General features: G+C 43.5%; 1 protein-coding gene across 1 annotated transcript in view; it reads right to left on the bottom strand.

The window, feature by feature from the left end:
• Positions 1-3,492: 3,492 nt before the first annotated feature.
• tmtc3 (transmembrane O-mannosyltransferase targeting cadherins 3) overlaps positions 3,493-25,416 on the bottom strand; it is a 136,194-nt gene continuing 114,270 nt past the window's right edge. Inside the window, exons 13-14 of the mRNA XM_055933430.1 lie at positions 20,016-20,242; positions 3,493-7,003 (exon numbers count right to left, since the gene is read on the bottom strand). Of these exons, the coding sequence (XP_055789405.1) occupies positions 6,132-7,003; positions 20,016-20,242 (1,099 nt within the window). The 3' untranslated portion in view covers positions 3,493-6,131. The remainder of the gene's footprint in view (positions 7,004-20,015; positions 20,243-25,416) is intronic.

Genomic DNA, 25,416 nt, shown 5'->3' with positions numbered 1-25,416 from the left:
CCCCGTGTTTAATTGGAGGGAATTTCCTCCTACAACAGGACAATGACCCAAAGCACAGCTCCAAACTATGCAAGAACTATTTAGGGAAGAAAAAGTCAGCTGTAATTCTGTCTATAATGGAAGACAGTCACCGGATCTCAACCTATTGAGCTGTTGTGGGAGCAGTTTGACTGTATGGTACGTAAAAAGTGGCCATCAAGCCAATCCAACTTCCGGGAGGTGCTTCAGAAAGCATGGGGTGAAATCTCTTCAGATTACTTCAACAAATTGACAACTAGAACGCCAAAGGTCTGCAGGGCTGTAATTGCTGCAAATGAAGGATTCTTTAACGAAAGCAAAGTTTGAAGGACACTATAATTTCAATTAAAAATCTTTATTTATAACCTTGTTAACGTATAAAGGTGAATAAAGATGAAATAATAGAGGTGAAATAAATAATAAAAAACGGCTTGACTATATTTCCTATTCATGTTGCAACTCATTTTATGTATGTCTTCATGGAAAACAAGGACATTTCTAAGTGACCCAAAACTTTTGAACGGTATTGTATATTTTTTATTTGCTAAAATTTCAACAAAAAAATCGCTTCATCATTATGGGGTGTTGTGTGTAGATTGATGAGAGATAACAGTAATTTAATACATTTTAGAATAAGGCTGTAACATAAAATGTGGGGAAAAAAATCAAGGGTTCTGAATACTTTCTGAATGCACTGTACATATAGATTGCATTTAGATTACCGTTACAGTGCTATATGGGCTAATTGGATTACCGTTACAGTGCTATATGGGCTAATTGGATTACCGTTACAGTGCTATACGGGCTAATTGGATTACCGTTACAGTGCTATACGGGCTAATTGGATTACCGTTACAGTGCTATACGGGCTAATTGGATTACCGTTACAGTGCTATATGGGCTAATTGGATTACCGTTACAGTGCTATATGGGCTAATTGGATTACCGTTACAGTGCTATATGGGCTAATTGGATTACCGTTACAGTGCTATATGGGCTAATTGGATTACCGTTACAGTGCTATATGGGCTAATTGGATTACCGTTACAGTGCTATATGGGCTAATTGGATTACCGTTACAGTGCTATATGGGCTAATTGGATTACCGTTACAGTGCTATATGGGCTAATTGGATTACCGTTACAGTGCTATATGGGCTAATTGGATTACCGTTACAGTGCTATATGGGTTAATTGGATTACCGTTACAGTGCTATATGGGCTAATTGGATTACCGTTACAGTGCTATATGGGCTAATTGGATTACCGTTACAGTGCTATATGGGCTAATTGGATTACCGTTACAGTGCTATATGGGCTAATTGGATTACCGTTACAGTGCTATATGGGCTAATTGGATTACCGTTACAGTGCTATATGGGCTAATTGGATTACCGTTACAGTGCTATATGGGCTAATTGGATTACCGTTACAGTGCTATATGGGCTAATTGGATTACCGTTACAGTGCTATATGGGCTAATTGGATTACCGTTACAGTGCTATATGGGCTAATTGGATTACCGTTACAGTGCTATATGGGTTAATTGGATTACTGTTACAGTGCTATATGGGCTAATTGGATTACCGTTACAGTGCTATATGGGCTAATTGGATTACCGTCACAGTGCTATATGGGCTAATTGGATTACCGTTACAGTGCTATATGGGCTAATTGGATTACCGTTACAGTGCTATATGGGCTAATTGGATTACCGTTACAGTGCTATATGGGCTAATTGGATTACCGTTACAGTGCTATATGGGCTAATTGGATTACCGTTACAGTGCTATATGGGCTAATTGGATTACCGTTACAGTGCTATATGGGCTAATTGGATTACCGTTACAGTGCTATATGGGTTAATTGGATTACTGTTACAGTGCTATTTGAGTTAATTGGATTTGTTCTGACATTACAATGCTTTTTAAATAAAAAATGTATTTAATGTCTTTGTGTCCTTGGACTCTGGTCCGGAAGTGAAGTTCCTGCAATTCTATCAAGTTTCCCATGGGGGTGTTGTACTGTGTGTTAAATACTGTATTGTCGATATAGCTCTTTTAGTTACACTGCTTATATTCACCACATATTTATGGATATACTAGATTCTTCTGTCAGTACTGTTCCCATGTGAGGATTTTATGAAATCCTCTTTATCACTTTGTAGATTTCCATTCCCATTTAGACTTTCTAACGTGTCAAACCGAACAATGTTTTCAACAGTTTATTCATATTACATAATGTGAAGAAACCATTATTCAATGTCATGGTCATGTTGCAGCAGTTCCTACCCTGGTTATAAGCCTTTATTGTTTACATGGACACGTGGTAAGTGGATGAGGTGATTTTGGCCCTACTATGGAAACCCCTTTAAGCTACTTGAAAATGACTAAATTCAATTGACTATTCATATTATGGGATTATGCACACAAAACATTATCAGCCTTCATTATCAGGTACCAAATAATATTCTGTGTGACGGTACATAGTATGTTGGATGTAAAACTCCCTCAATCTTAAATCAGAGAGGATGGTGGTTGGGTATACATTGCTGTTACTCAATGATTGATGTACAATTCGTCATCCTGTAAGTTATTATACAGCTTATTTCTCACTTTGTAAGCAAAGGTCTATAGTTGCATGGGAAAGCACTTTGTCTGCCTACGTCCTTCTTGTCATTCCACCACCGCAGTGGTCTACCTTGCACCCTTGCCTCCTATACCAGAAATACATCATGTTGAGTGCCAATCGACTTAGGTGAGACTCAAGAGGAAGTGGGTTTGAAACTGAGCCAAACAGTAAGAGTTGAGTACAGCAATGTGCCGTGTTACCTCACTGCCTCCACCCTAATCAGGTTGGAGCCTGAGCATGTAATCAAGTTTTATTTAACCTACCTTAATATTAATAAAATATTGATTTGATCATTAATCCTACTGATTTTGTGTACTTTAACCTTACCTCCCGCTGATAAAAACAGAACTGAAATCAGAGAACAAGGTTGAGCTGCTACCATATTACTACATGAAGTGCCTAGGGGCCAGTGCCAGAAGTGAGGGCTAGGAGTTGTTTCTGGACTAGGCCTGTGTAGTGCATGGGTGGCTCCAGGGAGAGGCTTGCTAGGAGATGAAGCTCCCTCATGAATATGTCTAGCACTCCCAAGAAGAATGTATTACTACATGCACGCATAATACACCATAGATTGCAACCACCCCTACTCAATGACCAAGCTGTCAGAGGAAGCAGGGCTAGGCACAGTGAGAATTCCCTGGTGCTATTACTGGTGTAATGTGACCATACCATTTTTTTTTTTTTTTTATTTTTTTTTTTTTTACCTCAGACCATCTGTAGCACATCCTGTTAGCTAGTTTCAGAAACCCCAGACCTAGGTATGCCGGAACATTCTTAAATGTGGAGGGCAACTGGTGTGCCTAGGGAGACTAGCTGTTACCAAAAAATAACACATGTAGAGGTGAGATGCAGTCGTAAAGTAAACAGCCTTTATTTGAAAACCACAACCCTGAACCCTCCACTACCATCACCCACCCAGGAGTCAACACAACCCTGAACCCTCCACTACCATCACCCACCCAGGAGTCAACACAACATCTGGGCTGCTATTACAAAAAGGGATATACCTTTAAAAATTAAAATGTTTTTGGTTACCATACAAAAGTAGTTCAATGAAAAATGATTAATTTATCAATTCAATTGCAGGTGAACATATAGGCCCAAAGTGATAAATATGGTGATTAAAAATATTTGAAGTGTTAGTTGGCTATCTTAGTGGCTGATTGACTAATGTGCTCTGTACAACTGATATCATTACAGTCGAGACAGTTCTTTAAAGGTATGTTTTCAACACTCTTGATTGATTACAATTGTAACACTTTCAGAGCACTTGTATTGCATGATAAAATATAGCTATGCTAAACGTACCATATATTTCAAGTGGCAAACAACGACAGTACTGAGAGCTTACAGTGCATGTTAAAAATGTACATGCATCTGCACACAAACACTAACTAGCACAATACGTTGTTTTTTAGGAGCTCAATGATAAGTAATGAATGATCATGTTGAAAATGCTTTTAGAGTTAAGGGGTCATACGTGTGGCGTAGGCCCCAGGCCAACCATCATATTACACTGACAATGTTTCTCATTTATGTTGTTACCAGATTTTCTATTTGAGTAATGGTTACGGACAGAAATGGTTGATTTGTCCTATCGGTTAACAGATGGACACACAGTCACCATTTAGTTAGTGTGAAGAGAAAGGAACAGATTGACACTGCACATTACAGTATCTGTCTAACTAATCACCAGGATACAAAACATCACAGTACACTGAGGGGTTAAATAAGGTGATAAAAGCTAAACAATAAGCTAGAATAATTGCTTTTTGTTTCCTCATAGGTCCGTAACAAGTCTCTAGATCATCAAACAAGAACAATGAAATTCCAGGTAATTCCAACTCAACGCCAATTTTCGTGTCCAAGAGAATGACAGCCAAAGAAAATCTAGATAGCATCAAACGGTAGCACAATCCAATGTTGAAAAACATTATTCGGATGGTTGCAGATGAGCACAAGAGCAAGACAAGTGTGGGAAAATCTAGTGATATTTATTACATTCACTGTATGTGTTAGACTTTATGTTCATGAGATGGAGAGAGAAAGCGAGAAACAGGGCGAGAGAGCGCGCGCAAGAGAGAGAACAAGGTCAACGATGTGAGCTGCAGAGGGAGATTGAACAAGAGTAAAAGAAAGAGGATTCTAAGGAACTTAGCCTTAAAATGCTTTTGAAAAAACGGGCCCAGTTCAGTACAAGAAGTGTGCTGTGAAATCATCTCTCATTGAGGAATCTTCTGGTGTAAATGAGAAACACATGGCACAGCTTGAGGAAGAACATGGGAGGGGTGAGGGGGGAAAGAGGTGGAGGAGGAGAGAGGTGGAGAGGGTGGAGGGGAGAGAGGGTTGAGGAGGGGGGAGCATATGTCAATCCTCACACAAACAATGCTGTTATTACTGAAATAAGATATACAGTATGATGATACGTGAAGACTAATATGCTCTGAGGTAACAAACAGGAAACCATACACCTGTCTTGTGGCGGGTCGGTTGGTGTGTGTGGGTGGGTGTGTGGGGGTTGAATATGAGACAACAGCTCCAAATGGCATCACTGTAAGATAAGGGCCTTGCTATGAGCAGTGCAACACTGACGGCGTGGAAAACAGGAAGCACAGGGTGGGATCAATAAGGGAAAATAGTAAATGGCGGGGCTTGGCGCCTGTCTGCACCGTGGGGTGTAATGCAGTGTAATATGCAGATGCAGCAGCTGTAGTAATGGGTTATTTGGAGATGCAAACATACAGAGATCCTGCCTGCCTGAAGTGGGCCATGTAGTGTTCTTTATGTCATTTCCTTAAATTGTTTGTGATGCAATCATTCCAAAAAAAAAAGAAAAAAAAGGTGAGTGAGTCACACAAAAATCGAATAAAATCCAGTGATCAACAAGTTGGCTAGTAAACGTAGCAAATCAAACAAGCATTAATAATTACGATAAAATGGCATTCAGAAAAACCAACACATAGGGTTTTGCACCTGTAGTGGAGATTTTTTAAAAACTAGACTGTGCTTTTCTTTTGCTGTGCAGAAAAAAATATCCCTTTTTGATTTTTGCAATGGTGTTAAAATAAAGGGACACAGCAGGTAGGGCAGCCTGTAAGGGGACGCAGCAGGTAGGGCAGCCTGTAAGGGGACGCAGCAGGTAGGGCAGCCTGTAAGGGGACGCAGTAGGTAGGGCAGCCTGTAAACATGATAAACAAAACAAACAAACAATCAAAGGAGTTAAAGCATGCATGATGAAGTGAGGAGGACATTTGTTTATGAAAACCAAAACATCTTTATGGCTGTGTCTGAAATGCCACCCTAATTATTATATAGTGCACTACTATGGGCTACTACCCTATGGGCCCTGGTCAAAAGTGGTGCAAGGGGCCTTGCCTGCTGATATAGGGAATAGGGTGCCATTTGGGACGCATCACATCTGTGATTCAGGAGCTGTAACTAGCTCTATAAAAAAGTAGTCCTGCACTGCGGTAAATAACAACAAGGTTAATCGCCGCTTAATATGCGCTCAATCTCCTCCAGTCTCTTCAAGGCGGCCGCCCGTTTCTTTTCTATGTCTTTAATCTCTTTTGTGGATTTACTCTTAGTCCGCTGCTGCTTATCAGCCTGGCCGTCGTCCAGAAGCTCTGATTGGCTGTTGCCGCCACCGCTGAGGCTTTCTGCCGATGAGGATTTCCGCACATTCTTCTTACTCCCGGCCCCAGCGCTGCCAGTGGCTCCCCTCCCTTCCTCCTCTTCCTTTCCTCCTCCCCCCTTCTTTTCCTCCTTCATGGATGGCGTAGCTGCGCCCTCTGCTGACGCTGGGCTCAGCGGCTGCCCTGCCACGGACATGGCGGCCATCTTACTGCGCACAATGCCCAGGTGGCGACGCACATACTCCTCATGGGGCGCCAGGGCCAGAGTTTCCTCCAGGCAGAGCTCCGCTCTCGGCAGGTCTCGCTCCTCAAAGTAGACCACACACAGGTTGTGTTTCCCCTGCACGTTGGTGGGGTCCATATGGAGGATCCTCTGGAAGCAGACCTTGGCCCCTTGGGTGTCCTTCTTGTGGTTCATCAGGATATCCCCCTTGAGAATCAAACCTTTAACATGCTCTGGATGGTGGCGCAGCAGCTCATCTAATACAGGCAGGGCATCCAGCTCCCGTCGGGACTGCGAGTAGAGCAGGGCCAGGTTGAAGAGGGCGCTACGGAAGCCTGTCTGTAGACGGATGGCCTCCTTCATCCAGCGCTCGGCCGCAGTGTTCTCGTTGGCGTCCATGGCCAGCATGCCCAGGTTGAAGTAGCCGTTGGCGTCATCTGGCTCCTCCTGGACGTAGGTTAGGAAACGACGATTGGCCTCCGGACGGAACCTGGGCTCACCTGGAGAGCACACACAGACGGAACACACACACACACACACAGACAGACGGAACACACACACACACACACACACACACAGGAATATCAGTTAGGGTATAACAGTAATTGTTTATTTAGCTGGAGGTAGGTGTGATTTGTTAATAAAGGCGTTCCAATGGTTAGTAGTTGAAGGTGGGACACACTCATCCAGCACATCACAATATTTTTTTAAACATTTTTGACAGTATTTTATGTAGAATAAAAGTTATAAATATGCTTCATAAGTAGTGCATGACCCTTAGGGTGGGAATAAATACATTGTAAGTGATTTTAATGGGGTTTTCACTCTTCTGATAGTTTTATACTGTGTAATCAAACTTTAACCAAAAATAGGTTTCTGCATTTATCTATTTCTGCAATTCCTTCACTCATTCGTTATCATTTCCACACTGTAAAACCTTTGTTTTGTCGTTGTATGCCTCTATTTTGTGGGAAAAGTTACTTTTCCTTTATCAGAACAATTATTTAAATCAAATCAAATTTTATTGGTCACACACATGGTTAGCAGATGTTAATGCGAGTGCAGCGAAATGCTTGTGCTTCTAGTTCCGACCATTCAGTAATATCTAACAAGTAATCTAACAGTTTCACAACAACTACCTCATACACACAATAGTAAAGGAATTAGAATATGTACATATAAATATATGGATGAGCGTTTGCCGAACGGCATAGGCAAGATGCAGTAGACGGTATAGAGTACAGTATTAACATATGAGATGAGTAATGTAGGGTATGTAAACATTATATAAAGTGGCATTGTTTAAAGTGACTAGTGATATATTTATTACATCAATTTTTTTATTATTAAAGTGGCTAGAGATTTGAGTCAATATGTTGGCAGCAGCCACTCAATGTTAGTGATGGCTGTTTAACAGTCTGATGGCCTTGAGATAGAAGCTGTTTTTCAGTCTCTCGGTCCCAGCTTTGATGCACCTGTACTGACCTCGCCTTCTGGATGATAGCGGGGTGAACAGGCAGTGGCTCGGGTGGTTGTTGTCCTTGATGCACTTTTTGGCCTTCCTGTGACATCGGGTGGTGTAGGTGTCCTGGAGGGCAGGTAGTTTGCCCCCGGTGATGCGTTGTGCAGACCTCACTACCCTCTGGAGAGCCTCACGGTTGTGGGCGGAGCAGTTGCCGTACCAGGCGGTGATACCCGACAGGATGCTCTCGATTGTGCATCTGTAAAGGTATGAAAGTGTTTTTGGTGACAAGCCAAATTTCTTCAGCCTCCTGAGGTTGAAGAGGAGCTGCTGCGCCTTCTTCACGACGCTGTCGGTGTGGGTGGACCATTTCAGTTTGTCCGTGATTTGTACGCCGATGAACTTAAAACTTTCCACCTTCTCCACTACTGTCTCGTTGGTGTGGATAAGGATAGGGGGGTGCTCCCTCTGCTGTTTCCTGAAGTCCATGATCATTGATTTGTTGACATCGAGTGTGAGGTTATTTTCCTGACACTACACTCCGAGGGCCCTCACCTCCTCCCTGAAGGCCATCTCTTCGTTGTTGGTAATCAAGCCTACCACTGTAGTGTTGTTTGCAAACTTGATAATTGAGTTGGAGGCGTGCATGGCCACGCAGTCATGAGTGAACAGGGAGTACAGGAGAGGGATGAGAACACGCCCTTGTGGGGCCCCAGTGTTGAGGATCAGCGGGGTGGAGACGTTGTTTCCTTCCCTCACCACCTGGGGGCGTCCCGTCAGAAAGTCCAGGACTTAGTTGCACAGGGCGGGGTCGAGACCCAGGGTCTTGAGCTTAATGACGAGTTTGGAGGGTACTATGGTGTTAAATTCTGAGCTGTAGTTGATGAACAGCATTTTTACATAGGTATTCCTCTTGTCCAGATGGGTTAGGGCAGTGTGCAGTGTGATTGGTCGTCTGTGGACCTATTGGGGCGGTAAGCAAATTGGAGTGGGTCTAAGGTGTCAAGTAGGGTGGAGGTGATATGATCCTTGACTAGTCTCTCAAAGCACTTCATGATGACGAACGTGAGTGCTACAGGGCAATAGTCATTTAGCTCAGTTACCTTAGCTTTCTTGGGAGCAGGAACAACGGTGGCCCTATTGAAGCATATGGGAACAGCAGACTGGGATAGGGATTGATTGAATATGCCCGCAAACACACCAGCTAGCTGGTCTGCGCATGCTCTGAGGACACGGCTAGGGATGCCGTCTGGGCCGGCAGCCTTGCGAGGGTTAACACGTTTAAATGTTTTACTCACGCTGGCTGCGGTGAAGGAGAGCCCACATGTTTTGGTAGCGGGCCCTGTCGGTGGCACTGTATTGTCCTCAAAGCGAGCAAAGAAGTTGTTTAGTTTGTCTGGGAGCAAGACATCGGGGTCCGCGACGGGGCTGGTTTTCTTTTTGTAATCCGCGATTGACTGTAGACCCTGCCACATACCTCTCGTGCCTGAGCCGTTGAATTGCGACTCAACTTTGCTCTATACTGACGCTTAGCTTGTTTGATTGCCTTGCGGAGGGAATAGCTACACTTTGTATTCGGTCATGTTTCCGGTCGCCTTGCCCTGATTAAAAGCAGTGGTTCGCACTTTCAGTTTGCGCGAATACTGCCATCAATCTATGGTTTCTGGTTGGGGAAAGTTTTAATAGTCGCCGTGGGTACAACATCACCGATGCACTTGCTAATTAACTCACTCACCGAATCACCCTACACATTAATGTTGTTGTTCGACACTATCCAGAACATATCCCAGTCCACGTGATCGCAGCAATCTTGAAGAGTGGAATCAGATTGGTCGGACCAGCGTTGAACAGACCTGAGCAAGGGCGTTTCCTGTTTTAGTTTCTGTCTATAGGCTGGGAGCAACAAATGGAGTTGTGGTCAGATTTGCCGAAAGGAGGGCGAGGGAGGGCTTTGTATGTGTCGCGGAAGTTAGAGTAACAATGATCCAGAATTTTGCTAGCCCGGGTCGCACATTCGATATGCTGAAAGAATTTATGGAGCCTTGTTTTCAGATTAGCCTTGTTAAAATCCCCAGCTACAGTAAATGCAGCCTCAGGATATGTGGTTTCCAGTTTACATAGAGTCCAATGACGTTCTGTCAGGGCCGTCGAGGTGTCTGCTTGGGGGAGAGGATATACACGACTGTGATTATAATCGAAAATAATTATCTTGGTAGATAATGCGGTCGGCATTTGATTGTAAGGAATTCTAGGTCAGGTGAACAAAAGGACTTGAGTTCCTGTATGTTGTTATGATCACACCACGACTCGTTAATCATAAGGCATACACCCCGCCCTTCTTACCAGAGAGATGTTTGTTTCTGTCGGTACGATGCGTGAAGAAACCAAGTGGCTGTACCGACTCTGATAACGTATCCCGAGTGAGCCATGTTTCCGTGAAGCAGAGAATGTTGCAATCTCTGATGTCTCTCTGGAAGTCAACCCTTGCTCGGATTTCGTCTACCTTGTTGTCAAGAGACTGGACATTGGCAAGTAGTATACTCGGGAGCGGTGGACGATGTGCCCATCTACGGAGCCTGACCAGAAGACCGCTCCGTCTGCCCCTTCTGTGGCGCCGTTGTTTTGGGTCGCCTGCTGGGATCTGATCCATTGTCCTGGGTGGTGGACCAAACAGAGGACCCGCTTCGGGAAAGTCGTGATCCTGTTCATAATGTTGGTAAGTTGACGTTGCTCTTATATCCAATAGTTCCTCCCGGCTGTATGTAATAAGACTTAAGATTTCCTGGGGTAACAGCGTAAGAAATAATACATTAAAAAAACAAAATACTGCATAGTTTCCTAAGAACGCGAAGCAAGGCGACCATCTCTCGGCGCCGGATGGGAAGACTAAAAGATGGCAGTTCTTACTTTCGTCACAAACGTGATTCCTAACGTGCTTTGGCACCCACCTGCCTCACAGGCAAGATAAATGGCAAAAAAGTGCCAGCGCGGTTTGTCTAAAAGCGATACAGCTTTTGTAGCAGTTCTCAACTGTTAGCAGTCTCTTACTGGCTGTAAGAACAGTTGCCATAATTGTTTTAGTTTCATCATTCAGTTATCACATTTATATTACCTTAAACAAACATTGAAATACCATTATGTAACGAAGGTAAAGTAAAAATCCAAACCGGTCAGTGCATCAATACCGGTATCTATTAAATTTGGTTAACAGCCCAGCCTTAGTCACAGTTTGTATAAATAGATGCGATGGGAAGAATGGCAATAATATTTACACAGTTTATGCTGCCTGAGTCACATTTTATTACGTCACCCTTATCGGGTGCATACACTACCGTTCAAAAGTTTGGGGTCACTTAGAAATGTCCTTGATTTTGAAAGAAAAGCAATTTTTTTGTCCATTAAAATAACAAAAATGTATCAGAAATACAGTGTAGACATGGTTAATATTGTATATGACTATTGTAGCTGGAAACGGCAGATTTTTTGTGGAATATCTACATAGGCGTACAGAGGCCCATTATCAGTAACCATCACTCCTGTACTCCAATGGCACGTTGTGTTAGCTAATGCAAGTTTATAATTTTAAAAGGCTAATTGATCATTAGAAAACCATTTTGCAATAATGTTAGCACGGCTGAAAACGGTTGTCCTGATTAAAGAAGCAATAAAACTGGCCTTTAGACTAGTTGAGTATCTGGAGGATCAGCATTTGTGGGTTCGATTACAGGCTCAAAATGGCCCTTTCTTCTGAAACTCGTCAGTCTATTCTTGTTCTGAGAAATTAAGGCTATTCCATGCGAGAAATTGCCAAGAAACTGGAGATCTCGTACAACGCTGTGTACTACTCCCTTCACAGAACAGCCCAAACTGGCTCTAACCAGAATAGAAAGAGGAGTGGGAGGCCCCGGTGCACAACTGAGCAAGAGGACATGTACATTAGAGTGTCTAGTTTGAGAAACAGACGCCTCACAAGTCCTCAACTGGCAGCTTCATTAAATAGTATCCGCAAAACACCAGTCTCAACGTCAACAGTGAAGAGCCGACTCCGGGATGCTGGCCTTCTAGGCAGAATTGCAAAGAAAAAGCCAGACTGGCCAATAAAAATAAAATATTAAGATGGGCAAAAGAACACAGACACTGGACAGAGGAAGATTGGAAAAAAGTGTGATGGACAGACAAATCTAAGTTTGAGGTGTTCTGATCACAAAGAAGAACATTCGTGAGACGCAGACCAAATGAATAGATGCTGGAGGAGTGCTTGATGCCATCTGTCAAGCATGGTGGAGGCAATGTGATGGTCTGGGGGTGCTTTGGTGGTGGTAAAGTGGGAGATTTTTACAGTATAAAAGGGATCTTGAAGGAAGGCTATCACTCCATTTTGCAAAGCCATGCCAAACCCTGTGGACTGCGCTTAATTGGAGCCAATTTCCTCCTACAAGAGGACAATGACCCAAAGCACAGATCCAAACTATGCAAGAACTATTTAGGGAAGAAGTAGTCAGCTGGAATTCTGTCTATAATGGAGTGGCCAGCACAGTCACCGGATCTCAACCTATTGAGCTGTTGTGGGAGCAGCTTGACCGTATGGTACGTAAGAAGTGCCCATCAAGCCAATCCAACTTGTGGGAGGTGCTTCAGGAAGCATGGGGTGAAATCTCTTCAGAAAACCTCAACAAATTGACAACTAGAATGCCAAAGGTCTGCAAGGCTGTAATTGCTGCAAATAAAGGATTCTTTGACGAAAGCAAAGTTTGAAGGACACTATTATTTAAATTAAAAATCTTTATGTATAACCATGGCAACATCTTGACTATATTTCCTATTCATGTTGCAACTCAATTCATGTATGTTTTCATGGAAAACAAGAACATTTCTAAGTAACCCAAAACTTTTGAAGGGTAGTGTCCATCTAAAGAGTGTGGCTAAGAGATTGTTTTTTTCTTAACTTATCGTATGTGCCCTGTGCCTTTGAACTATGCTGGGTGGCACTGCCTCTACCCAACAACCCCTTAGGGTGACAGCAAGCTTCTCTTGGCACCACATCAAAATCCCACCTACAACTGAAGCAACAGTTGGGCATCAGATCATGCCATTGCACAAACAAAATGCTGTATGTATTAAAGCTAACTTTGCTTTGCCCTAGCTCAGTGCATTTAGCTACATACAGAAGACACATTTCAGTTGAATGCATTCAGTTGTGCAGCTGACTAGGTATCCCCCTTTCCTAAATAGCTAGACAGCGGTGATGGCTAGAAGGTATACAGCTAATGTCAAAGTGAGGTCACACTTGGTCTGAACTACGACTTCGAACAAACCTAGGAGCTACAGGAGGACAAGCTCATTGTAACGGCTGGAATGCAATCAATGGAACATAGGAGAGATATGAGCAAACATGACAGATATGGCAAACCTGCAACTCCATATTTGGAAGCGCTTAGGTCACCTGACTTTTGGCAGAGATGACAACAAGAAAAAGACAAGAAGTTCTCACACGTAGACAAGTTCTCACAAACAGTAACCATGGTAGAATGTGTTTTGTAGTACAAGAAAAAAAGTTGTTCCCATAAAAGTTGATCCCATTGATGCTGTTGACCTGGATCACTGGTTTCTGCAGAAAGAAGGGGGTGAGTGTAACCGGTGTGAAATGGCTAGCTAGTTAGCGGTGTGAAATGGCTAGCTAGTTAGCAGTGCTCACTAATAGCGTTTCAATCGGTGACGTCACTCGAGACTTTGAAGTAGGTGTTTCTCTTGCTCTGTAAGGGCCGCAGCTTTTGTGGAGCGATGGGTAACAATGCGTCGAGGGTGACTTGTCAATGTGTGCAGAAGGTCCATGGTTCAAGCTCAGGTTGGCTTGCTTCTGAAGCTAAGCAGGGTTGGTCCTGGTCAGTCCCTGGATGGGAGACCAGATGCTGCTGGAAGTGGTGTTGGAGGGCCAGTAGGAGGCACTCTTTCCTCTGGTCTAAAAAATATCCCAATGCCCCAGGGCAGTGATTGGGGACACTGTCCTGTATAGGGTGCCGTCTTTCGGATGGGACGTTAAACGGGTGTCCTGACTCTCTGAGGTCATTAAAGATCCCATGGCACTTATCGTAAGAGTAGCGGTGTTAACCCCGGTGTCCTGGCCAAATTCCCAATCTGGCCCTCAAACCATCATGGTCACCTAATAATCCCCAGTTTACAATTGGCGCATTCATCCCCCTCCTCTCCCCTGTAACTATTCCCCAGGTCGTTGCTGCAAATGAGAACGTGTTCTCAGTCAACTTACCTGGTAAAATAACGGTAAAAAAATAAAAAAATAAATAAAATAAAAGGTTGGGGCGAGGAGAGGGACGGAAGCAATACTTTTACAAAGTCTGATCCCATATCCTACACCTCCCCTCTACCTTTTGCATGCCTCACCTGGCGAAATGGCTAGAGGCCTCAGGAATACTTATGTCTCCTTAATGTTCATCATCTGTGCAACATGAGACAGCGGATGGATTATAATCACTTACAATGTATGACATATCCTTCACAATTTAGTGGTGCTATCACACTGACCAGCTAATTCAAATATTTGGGTGATAAAGGGGTGTACAACGCAATAGTGTTGCAAACATACAGTAATCTAGGGCTAGGGTTTCGATTATTTACGTTGGACATACTATGGTTACACACATGGTTAAAATATTATGGTTACCATACAATAACCTCTGCCACCTGGAAAGGCAGGCTTCAACATGGACGAATGAGAGGCTGGCAGCGATTTAAAGAAATGGCTTTCTATGGGTACAAAACTTTTTTCTACGACTACAAAATCGCTTTCTCCAATGATAACTTTTTTTCTGTTCGAGAACTTCTTGTCTACGCGCGAGAACTTCGTCTTTTTTTATAGTCAAATCCCTGACAAAAGTCAGGTGACCTAAGCGCTTCCAAATATGGAGTTGCAGGTTTGCGCATATCTCTCCTGTGCAAATCTTTATGGCAGTCGTTTTACTTAAGGCCCTCGATTTACAAATACAAATCAAAAGGTGTTTGTGGAAAGTGATTTCCATTTGTGGATTGGCGATTTACATTTGCGGAAAGTGATTTATATTTGTGGATTGGTGATTTACATTTGCGAATGCATTTGGCATGATATTGATCCCATACATTCGAGCTTCCCTGAGATCAGAAGGGCCGCACTTATCATTGATTATATTTCATCGCCGTCAATTTCCTCTATCCATCGCTTTTCGATGCTCCCTGACCATCTAGCTTTCTTTTGACTGTTAGCAAGTTAGGCAGAGTAAAGAGAGTATAAATGTAGGTTCATTATCATTTCTACACCGGTTCGATTTGGTTTTAGTCATTTCAATGTCGATTGAGCTAAAATTTATTAATGTTACCTGAGAAAAAAAATTACACCCCCCTACGTATTTATTTGGACAGTGAAGCTAAAACGTTCAAATGTTTAATATGAGGTGACATATTTTGGCATTTGCCAGAGAACACCAAGAGTGGCAAATTCGCCACTGGCGCCCTGTGCTCTTCACAGATGAAAGCAGGTTCACACTGAGCACATGTGACAGACGTGACAGAGTCTGGAGACGCCGTGGAGAACGTTCTGCTGCCTGCAACATCCTCCAGCATGACCGGTTTGGCGGTGGGTCAGTCATGGTGTGGGGTGGCATTTCTTTGGGGGGCTGCACAGTCCTCCATGTGCTCGCCAGAGGTAGCCTGACTGCCATTAGGTACCGAGATGAGATCCTCACACCCCTTGTGAGACCATATGCTGGTGCGGTTGGCCCTGGGTTCCTCCTAATGCAAGACAATGCTAGACCTCATGTGGCTGGAGTGTGTCAGCAGTTCCTGCAAGAGGAAGGCATTGATGCTATGGACTTGCCCGCCCGTTCCCCAGACCTGAATCCAATTGAGCACATCTGGGACATCATGTCTCGCTCCATCCACCAACGCCACGTTGCACCACAGACTGTCCAGGAGTTGGCGGATGCTTTAGTCCAGGTCTGGGAGGAGATCCCTCAGGAGACCATCCGCCACCTCATCAGGAGCATGCCCAGGCGTTGTAGGGAGGTCATACAGGCACCACACACACTACTGAGCCTCATTTTGACTTGTTTTAAGGACATTACATCAAAGTTGGATCAGCCTGTAGTGTAGTTTTCCACTTTAATTTTGAGTCTGACTCCAAATACAGACCTCCATGGGTTGATAAATTTGATTTCCATTGATAATTTTTGTGTGAGTTTGTTGTCAGCACATTCAACTATGTAAAGAAAAAAGTATTTAATAAGAATATTTCAACATTCACAAAGCCACGGGGCCAGACGAATTACCAAGACGTGTACTCAAAGCATGCGCGGACCAACTGGCAAGTGTCTTCACTGACATTTTCAACCTCTCCCTGACCAAGTCTGTAATACCTAAATGTTTCAAACAGACCACCATAGTCCCTGTGCCCAAGATAGCGAAGGTAACCTGCCTAAATGATTACCGCCTCTAAGCACTCATGTCGGTAGCCATGAAGTGCTTTGAAAGGCTGGTTATGGTTCACATCAACACCATCATGCCAGGAAACCTAGACCCACTCCAATTTGTAAACCGCTCCACAGATGACGCAATCTCAATCGCACTGTCCTTTCCCAACTAGAAAAAAGAAACACTTATGTGAGAATGCTGTATATTGACTATATAACACCATAGTGCCCACGAAGCTCATCACCAAGTTAAGGACCCTGGGACTAAACACCTCGCTCTGCAACTGGATCCTGGACTTCCTGAAGGCCAACCCCATGTGGTAAGGGATGATCATCAACACAACGGTCTCTCAAGGGTGCGTTTTTAGTCCCCTCCTCTACTCCCTGTTCACCCACAACTGCATGGCCAAGCACGACTCCAACACCATCATTAAGTTTGCTGACGACAACAGTGGGAGGCCTGATCACCGACAACAATGAGACAGCCTATAGGGAGGAGGTCAGAGACCTGGCAGTGTGGTGCCAGGACAACAACGCCTCCCTCAATGTGAGCAAGACAAAGGAGCTGACCGTGGACTATAGGAAAAGGAGGGCCGAACACGCCCCCATTAACATTGACGGGACTGAAGTGGAGCGGGCTGAGAGTTTCAAGTTCCTTGCTGTCCACATCACCAACAAACTATCATGGTTCAAACACACCAAGACAAGTTGTGAAGAGGGCACGACAACACCTTTTCCTCCCCAGGAGACTGAAAAGATTTGGCATGGGTCCCCAAATCCTCAAAAAAATACAGCTGCTACATCGAGAGCACCCTAAACGGTTGCATTACTGCCTAGTATGGCAACTGCTCGGCATCTGACCGGAAGGCGCTACAGAGGGTAGTGCATACGGCCCAGTACATCACTGGGGCCAAGCTTCCTGACATCCAGGAGAAAGGCCCCAAAAAATGTCGAAGACTTAAGTCACTCAAGTCATAGACTGTTCTCCCTGCTACCGCACGGCAAGCGGTACCGGAGCGCCAAGTCTAGGACGAAAAGGCTCCTTAAAACTTAAGGCTAGTGAGCAGTATTTTGACATCTGAATGAAAAGCGTGCCCAAAGTAAACTGCCTGCTACTCAGGCCCAGAAGCTAGGATATGCATATTATTAGTAGATTTGGATAGAAAATACTCTGAAGTTTATAAAACTGTTTGAATAATGTCTGTAAGTATAACAGAACTGATTTGGCAGGCGAAACCCTGAGCACAATCCATCCAGGGAAATTTATTTTTGAGGTCAATCTGTTTTACATTAGTTTTCTATGGGAAGCACTTTTTAATAGGAATATGGTTGCAGGTCCTATGGCTTCCACTAGATGTCAACAGTCTTTAAAAAATGGTTGAAGTTTTTCTTTTGAGAAATGGCGAAGTAGTCCTGTTCTTTCCATGTGTCACTCAGACGGACTCAAGTCTTCTGGTGCGCAAGACCTGGAACGCGCTTCACTTTGTTTTCGTCTGGTATTGAACACAGTACATCCCATCTTAAATTCGATTGATTATTTACGTTTTAGGGTACCTAAGTTTGGATTAGGAAAGTTGTTTGAAATGTTTGGACCAAGTCTACAGGTAACTTATTAGATAATTTGTAGGCATGTTGGGCGAGTTGAAACCGGTGTATTTCTGAATCAAACGCGCCAATTAAATTGACATTTTGGGGATATAAAGAGGGAATTTATCAAACAAAAAGGACCATTTGTGATGTTTCTGGGACATTTTGAAGTGCCAACAGAAGAAGATCTTCAAAGGTAAAGCATGAATTATATCGTTATTTCTGACTTTTGGGTCGCACCTGGCTGGTTGAAATATGATTTTCATGTGTTTGTATGCGGGGTGCTGTCCTCAGATAATCGCATGGTCTGCTTTCGCCGTAAAGCCTTTTTGAAATCTGACACTGCGGCTGGATTAACAATAAATTAAGCTGTATTTTGATGTATAACACTTGTATGTTTTATGAATTCTTATGAGTATTTCTGTTTTTCAATTTGGCGCGCTGCAAATTCACGGGATGTCAAATCAATCCCGTTACCGGGATTCGAGCGGGAATGGGGTTGAAGGGATCCCACATTTGTGGCCTGCTGGAGGTCATTTTGCAGGGCTCTGGCAGTGCTCCTCCTTGCACAAAGGCGGAGGTAGCGGTGCTGCTGCTGGGTTGTTGCCCTCCTACGGCCTCCTCCACGTCTCCTGATGTACTGGCCTGTCTCCTGGTAGCGCCTCCATGCTCTGGACACTACGCTGACAGACACAGCAAACCTTTTTGCTACAGCTCGCATTGATGTGCCATTCTGGATGAACTGCACTACCTGAGCCACTTGTGTGGGTTGTAGACTCCGTCTCATGCTACCAATAGAGTGAAAGCACCGCCAGCATTCAAAAGTGACCAAAACATCAGCCAGGAAGCATAGGAACTGAGAAGTGGTCTGTGGTCACCACCTGCAGAACCATTCCTTTATTGGGGGTGTCTTGCTAATTGCCTATAATTTCCACCTTTTGTCTATTCCATTTGCACAACAGCATGTGAAATTTATTGTCAATCAGTGTTGCTTCCTAAGTGGACAGTTTGATTTCACAGAAGTGTGATTGACTTGGAGTTACATTGTGTTGTTTAAGTGTTCCCTTTATTTTTTTGAGCAGTGTATAATGCTATATTGTGTTTTCGCTGTAAAACACTTTAAAAAAAAATCGTAAATATTGGCTGGATTCACAAGATGTTTATCTTTTATTTGCTGTACACCATGTATTTTTCATAAATGTTTTATGATGAGTATTTAGGTATTTCACGTTGCTCTCTGTAATTATTCTGGCTGCTTTGGTGATATTTTTGATGGTGGCTGCAATGTAAAACTATGATTTATACCTCAAATATGCACATTTTCTAACAAAACATACATTTATTGTATAACATGTTATAAGACTGTCATCTGATGAAGTTGTTTCTTGGTTAGTGACTAATTATATCTCTATTTGGTTGGTTTTGTAATAGCGGTAGAAACATGGTGAAAATATGCGGTTGAGTCTTTGGCTATTGTGGTTAGCTAATAGAAATACATATTTTGTTTTCGCTGTAAAACATTTTAAAAATCAGAAATGATGCTCGATTCACAAGATGTTTATCTTTCATTTGCTTTATTGGACTTGTGATTTCATGGAAATTATATGATATCCCTGTCCCGTTAGGCTAGGCTATGCTAGTCAGCTTTTTTGATGAGGATGCTCTCGGATCCGGGATGGATATTAAGTAAAGGTTAAGGGGTTTTTAAGTAAGGATTTCACTGTAAGGTCTACTACACCTGTTGTATTCGGTGCATGTGACAAATTCAATTTGACTTCATGGTTAAATAAACAAACAACCTTCCCCTCTGCTAAAATCCCTGATTGAGCCGGGGTCATATTCACTAAGAGCGAAACGAAAGCAAATGGGCTGAAACAGGAGGTGGGACCACCTGAACCTGTCCAATAAGGAAGACTTGTTTTCATTTCTGTTACATAACATTTTGCTATGGTGCTTACTAATGTACACAACCCTGGGCTGATCAGCCTGAGTAGCTAAGACACTCACCAGATTCCTGCATGAGCAGGGCAGAGTTGAAGAGTGCCAGTTTGTGGCGTGGGTTGAGCTCCAGGGCATGGTTAAAGTTCTTCAGGGCCTCTGAGGGCTCCTTCATCTCGATGTTGACGATAGCCAGGTTGTACCAGAGGTCAGCGTTGGTGCTGTCCAGCTCCAGGGCCCGCAGGTAGGCGTCCCTGGCCTCCAACGGCTTGTTCATCTTCAGCAGCAGCTCCCCTCTGGGTTTGGAGTTTGGACAGAAAGAAAGGAGAAATTAAGTCTCCATTTTGGTTCTGGAGGGTTGAAGCAGCAGGCGGTAGCATTTCTCAAGACAAATCTAAGCTCACCTTCACGACTGACTATTAAATTGAAAGAAAACAAATAGTAAGAACAATTGTAATATTATCTACATCAATTCTGTATTGTCATACTGTTCTTGATTATGGTGATACTATTTATCAAAGTGCAGCGGCCTCTACTCTTAAACCCCTGGATACTGTTTTTCATAGGACACAGTTTTATTAGTCATCACTGTATTCTTTACCAAAAGGTGGGCTGAACCTCTGAACTCAGATAGATCACATCATGAATCTCTTTTTGTTTACAAAGCCCTGCACCACAAGCTTCCGACTTACCTAACTTCACTGTTAAGATTTAAAATGAGCCAGCTTTTAGTTTTCTTGCTCCACACGTTTGGAACGAGCTCCAAAATATATTTGTAATAGATGGGTTAGTGTCCCTAGGGCAGTTCAGGCAGCGGACAGAGGATTCTTATAATGAAGAATGTGTTTGTTTTAGTTGACTGTGTTTTGTGTATATTTATGTTTGTCTGTGCAATATACACTATCGGACAAAAGTTTTAGAACACTTACTCATTCAAGGGTTTTTCTTTATTTTTTACTATGTTCTACATTGTAGAATAATAGTGAAGACATCAAACCTATGAAATAACACATGGAATCATGTAGTTACCAAAATGTGTTAAATCAAAATATATTTTCTATTTGAGATTCTTCAAATTAGGCACCGTTTACCTTGATGACAGCTTTGCACACTCTTGGCATTCTCTCAACCAGCTTCATGAGGTAGTCACCTGGAACGCATTTCAATTAACTTTTAAGAAGCCACACCTGTTAACTTGTGGAACTTCTTTCCGTCTTAATGTGTTTGAGCCAATCAATTGTGTTGTGACAAGGTAGGGGGATATAAAGACTATAGCCCTAATTTGGTAAAATACCTAGTCCATATTATGCCAAGAACAGCTCAAATAAGTAAAGAGAAAAGACAGTCCATCATTACTTTAAGACAAAGGACAGTCAATACGGAACATTTCAAGAACTTTGAAAGTTTCTTCAAGTGCAGTCGCAAAAACCATCAAGCGTTATGATGAAACTGGCTCCCATGAGGACGGCCACAGGAAAGACCCAGAGTTACCTCTGCTGCAGAGGAAAAGTTCATTAGAGTTATCAGCCTCAGAAATTGAAGCCCAAATAAATGCTTCGCAAAGTTCAAGTAACAAACACATCTCAACAACTGTTCAGAGCGGGACTGTGTGAATCAGGCCTTCATGGTCAAATTTCTGCAAAGAAACCACTACTAAAGGACACCAATAATAAGAAGAGACATGCTTGGGTCAAGAAACACGAGCAATGGACATTAGACCAAAATGGAGATTTTTGGTTCCAACTGTTGTGTCTTTGTGAGACGCAGAGATCATCCGTTCACCCACACTGCATGTGTATTTTCCACTGTAAAGCATAGAGGAGGTAGTATTATGGTGTGGGGGTGCTTTGCTGGTGATACTGTCTGTGATATATTTAGAATTCAAGGCACACTTAACCAGCATGGCTACCACAGCATTCGGCAGCGATATACCATTCCATGTGGTTTGGGCTTAGTGGGACTATCATTTGGGTTGGCGCCCAACCCTTGGGATGTACCGTGGCAGAGATCTTTGTGGGCTATACTCGGCCTTGTCTCAGGATGGTAAGTTGGTGGTTTAAGATCCCTCTAGTGGTGTGGGGGCTGTGCTTTGGCAAAGTGGGTGGGGTTATATCCTTCCTGTTTGGCCCTGTCCGGGGGTATCATCGGATGGGGCCACAGTGTCTCCTGACCCCTCCTGTCTCAGCCTCCAGTATTTATGCTGCAGTAGTTGATGTGTCGGGGGCTAGGGTCAGTTTGTTATATCTGGAGTACTTCTCCTGTCTTATCCGGTGTCCTGTGTGAATTTAAGTATGCTCTCTCTAACTCTCTCCTTCTCTCTTTCTTTCTTTCTCTCTCTCTCTCTCTCTCTCTCTCTCTCTCTCTCTCTCTCTCTCTCTCTCGGAGGAGGACCTGAGCCCTAGGACCATGCCTCAGGACTACCTGGCATGATGACTCCTTGCTGTCCCCAGTTAACCTGGCCGTGCTGCTGCTGAAGTTTCAACTGTTCTGCCTGCGGCTATGGAACCCTGACCTGTTCACCGGACGTGCTACCTGACCCAGACCTGCTGTTTTCAACTCTCTAGACAGCAGGAGCGGTAGAGATACTCTTAATGATTGGCTATGAAAAGCCAACTGACATTTACTCCTGTGGTGCTGACTTGCTGCACCCTCGACAACTACTGTGATTATTATTATTTGACCATGCTGGTCATTTATGAACATTTGAACATATTGGCCATGTTCTGTTATAATCTCCACCCGGCACAGCCAGAAGAGGACTGGCCACCCCTCACAGCCTGGTTCCTCTCTAGGTTTCTTCCTAGGTGCTGGCCTTTCTAGGGAGTTTTTCCTAGCCACCGTGCTTCTTCACCTGCATTGCTTGCTGTTTGGGGTTTTAGGCTGGGTTTCTGTACAGCACTTTGATATATCAGCTGATGTAAGAAGGGCTATATAAATACATTTGATTTTATTTGTTTTTCAACAGGACAATGCCCTAACACATCTCCAGGCTGTGTAAGGGCCATTTTACCAAGAAGGAGAGTGGTGGAGTGCTGCATCAGATGCCCTGGCCTCCACAATCCCCCGACCTCAACCAAATTGAGATGGTTTGGGATGAGTCGGACCGCAGAGTGAAGGAAAAGAAGCCAAAAAGTGCTCAGCATGTGGGGGAACTCCTTCAAGACGGTTGGGAAAGCATTCCTGGTGAAGCTGGTTGAGAGAATGCCAAGAGTGTGCAAAATGTATTTTCGGAAATTGTATATGCAGGGCTCCCACGTAAAAGAGACACTGGTCTCAATGGTGGGTCCCTGATTAAATGAAGGTAAATAAATTATACCCCCTAATTCCTTATTTGAGATATCAAACATAACACTAAAATAGGGGGTCAATATCCTGACAAATCATAATAAATAAATGCACATTGAATGCACATAAGCGGAAGCCTCTTATCACCGTCAGAGAGACATAGGTGAAGGGCAAGAAGGGTGATAATTTAAGTTGGAGATCAACAACAACCCATTCACACTACAGTATATGGGAGAACAGAAACATGCCCATTGCCCTGCCTCTGTCACCTCTAGGACAGCCCAGAGAGGAGGAAGAAGCAATAACAAAAGGAGGAGAGGGACATTGCATCTTCTCCTGTGATTCCAAATAATTGTCAGTCCGTTTGTGATGAAGACGCACCACAGGCGGGTCTATCTACTTGTGCTCTCCAAACTCCTGCCAGTGGAGAGCGCTTTGTTCCCTTATTGAAATGTTTTATTGTTGCTTTCACAAGCTAAAAACGACATTTGCGAAATCAATATTATAGTACAATAGTTGCTAACGTTTCACCATGCCATTCTTTTACCGTTTATTGCAACATTTAAGACATTTCTGATTCAAGTGTGATACAGGCTAAATTGTTACGTTTTCATTTGCATTGGGCGGAATGTTTAGTGACAATGAGCGTTCGCAACACTCATGAGGTAGAAGTTCTGATAATTTTTTATTACAGTAACATGTAGGCTTATGTGTGCTGTTTGGTCCTGAGAGTTTCTCAGTCTCTATTTTGCCACTGTGAACGTGAATAGATTTAGCTGGCCTGCGCAGCAGAATAGGTGTGGCCAAGTGCCCATTTTGGGATGTTCCCCTCAGTTCAAGTTTGACAACTCATTGGGGAGGCTGTGTTTGGGCCTAAGAGACCCCACCTATGCCTTGCCATAACGGTTAGGGCAGGTTTTGCCTGATGAGGCTTTTTTTTTTTTTTTGCTGGCATTTGAAAATCAGAGGTCTGTATATACAGTATACTGAACAAAAATATAAATGCAACAATTTCAACGTTTTACTGAGTTACAGTTCATATAAGAAAATCAGTCAATTCAAATGAATGAATTAGGCCCTAATCTATGGATTTCACGTGACTGCGCAGCCATGGGTCGGCCTGGGAGGGCATAGGCCGAACCACTTCGTAGCCAGGCCCACCCACTGAGGAGCCAGACCCAGCCAATCAGAATAGTTTGTTTCCCAACAAACAGGCTTTTTTACAGACAGAAATACTCCTCAGCACTGTTCCCGCAATGCTGCGCACTGGCGCACATTAGCCCGAGCAACCCCCCGGGACTGCTTAGCAGAAGAAATACTGTATCAGCCCAAGGAGAGAAGCACGAGATTGAACTTCTCAACTTTCTAGAGTTTCCCATGTTAGTTAACACTATCAACGTTTCCCTTTACTGTGGCAATTGTGATCGAATCAACACAATATTATCCACTTTCAATACAACATATCAAAACAAGCTATCCAAGAGATTTTGTTGTAGGCATAACGCATCGTAGTAGGATTCTATTGCATTTTATTTATTTATTTAACCTTTATTTAACTAAGCAAGTCAGTTAAGAATAAATTCTTATTTACAATGATGGCCTATCGGGGAACAGTGGGTTAAACTGCCTTGATCAGTGGCAGAACGATCGATTTTTACCTTGTCAGCTTGGGGATTTGAACAAGCAACCTTTTGGTTGCTGGCCCAACGCTCTAATCACTGCCGCCCTAGTCCATATAGCCATCTGGGTTCTCAGTACATTGCGCAGACATGAATAAACACACAGGACTCAGCCAGTACTCTACACAGACCAGTGCGGCATAACCAAATCTGAGCTGCAGTAGGCCTATATGCAAATAGACCATTACCATATATGGATCTGTGCCATTTACTTTGATCTGGACTGTGTTTACAGCAGTGGTCGTGAGTAGACGCGCTTGTTTTGAGATCAAAGCGAGTGCTGCATGTAGCCACGTGTGCACATTTTGTTCATATCCTTTAATAGTTAGTGATGCGTAAGTTGGCGCCAACAGACCGAACCAGGAATACGACTTTCCCAAATTGGATCCTTTGTTCGCACCCCCCAGGGCAATTGAACTTATCCCAGAGGCTAGTCTAAGACGCCGCCGGTGGAGAAAAAGTATTCAGAGTGGACTTCTAGTCCGACTCAGAGAGGCGGGCACACC

This window comes from Salvelinus fontinalis, chromosome 9 (genome assembly GCF_029448725.1).
Source record: "Salvelinus fontinalis isolate EN_2023a chromosome 9, ASM2944872v1, whole genome shotgun sequence".
Classification (NCBI taxonomy): Eukaryota; Metazoa; Chordata; class Actinopteri; order Salmoniformes; family Salmonidae; genus Salvelinus; species Salvelinus fontinalis.
The sequence above is the reverse complement of the archived record's forward strand: the minus strand, read 5'-3'. Positions and strand labels throughout refer to the sequence as shown.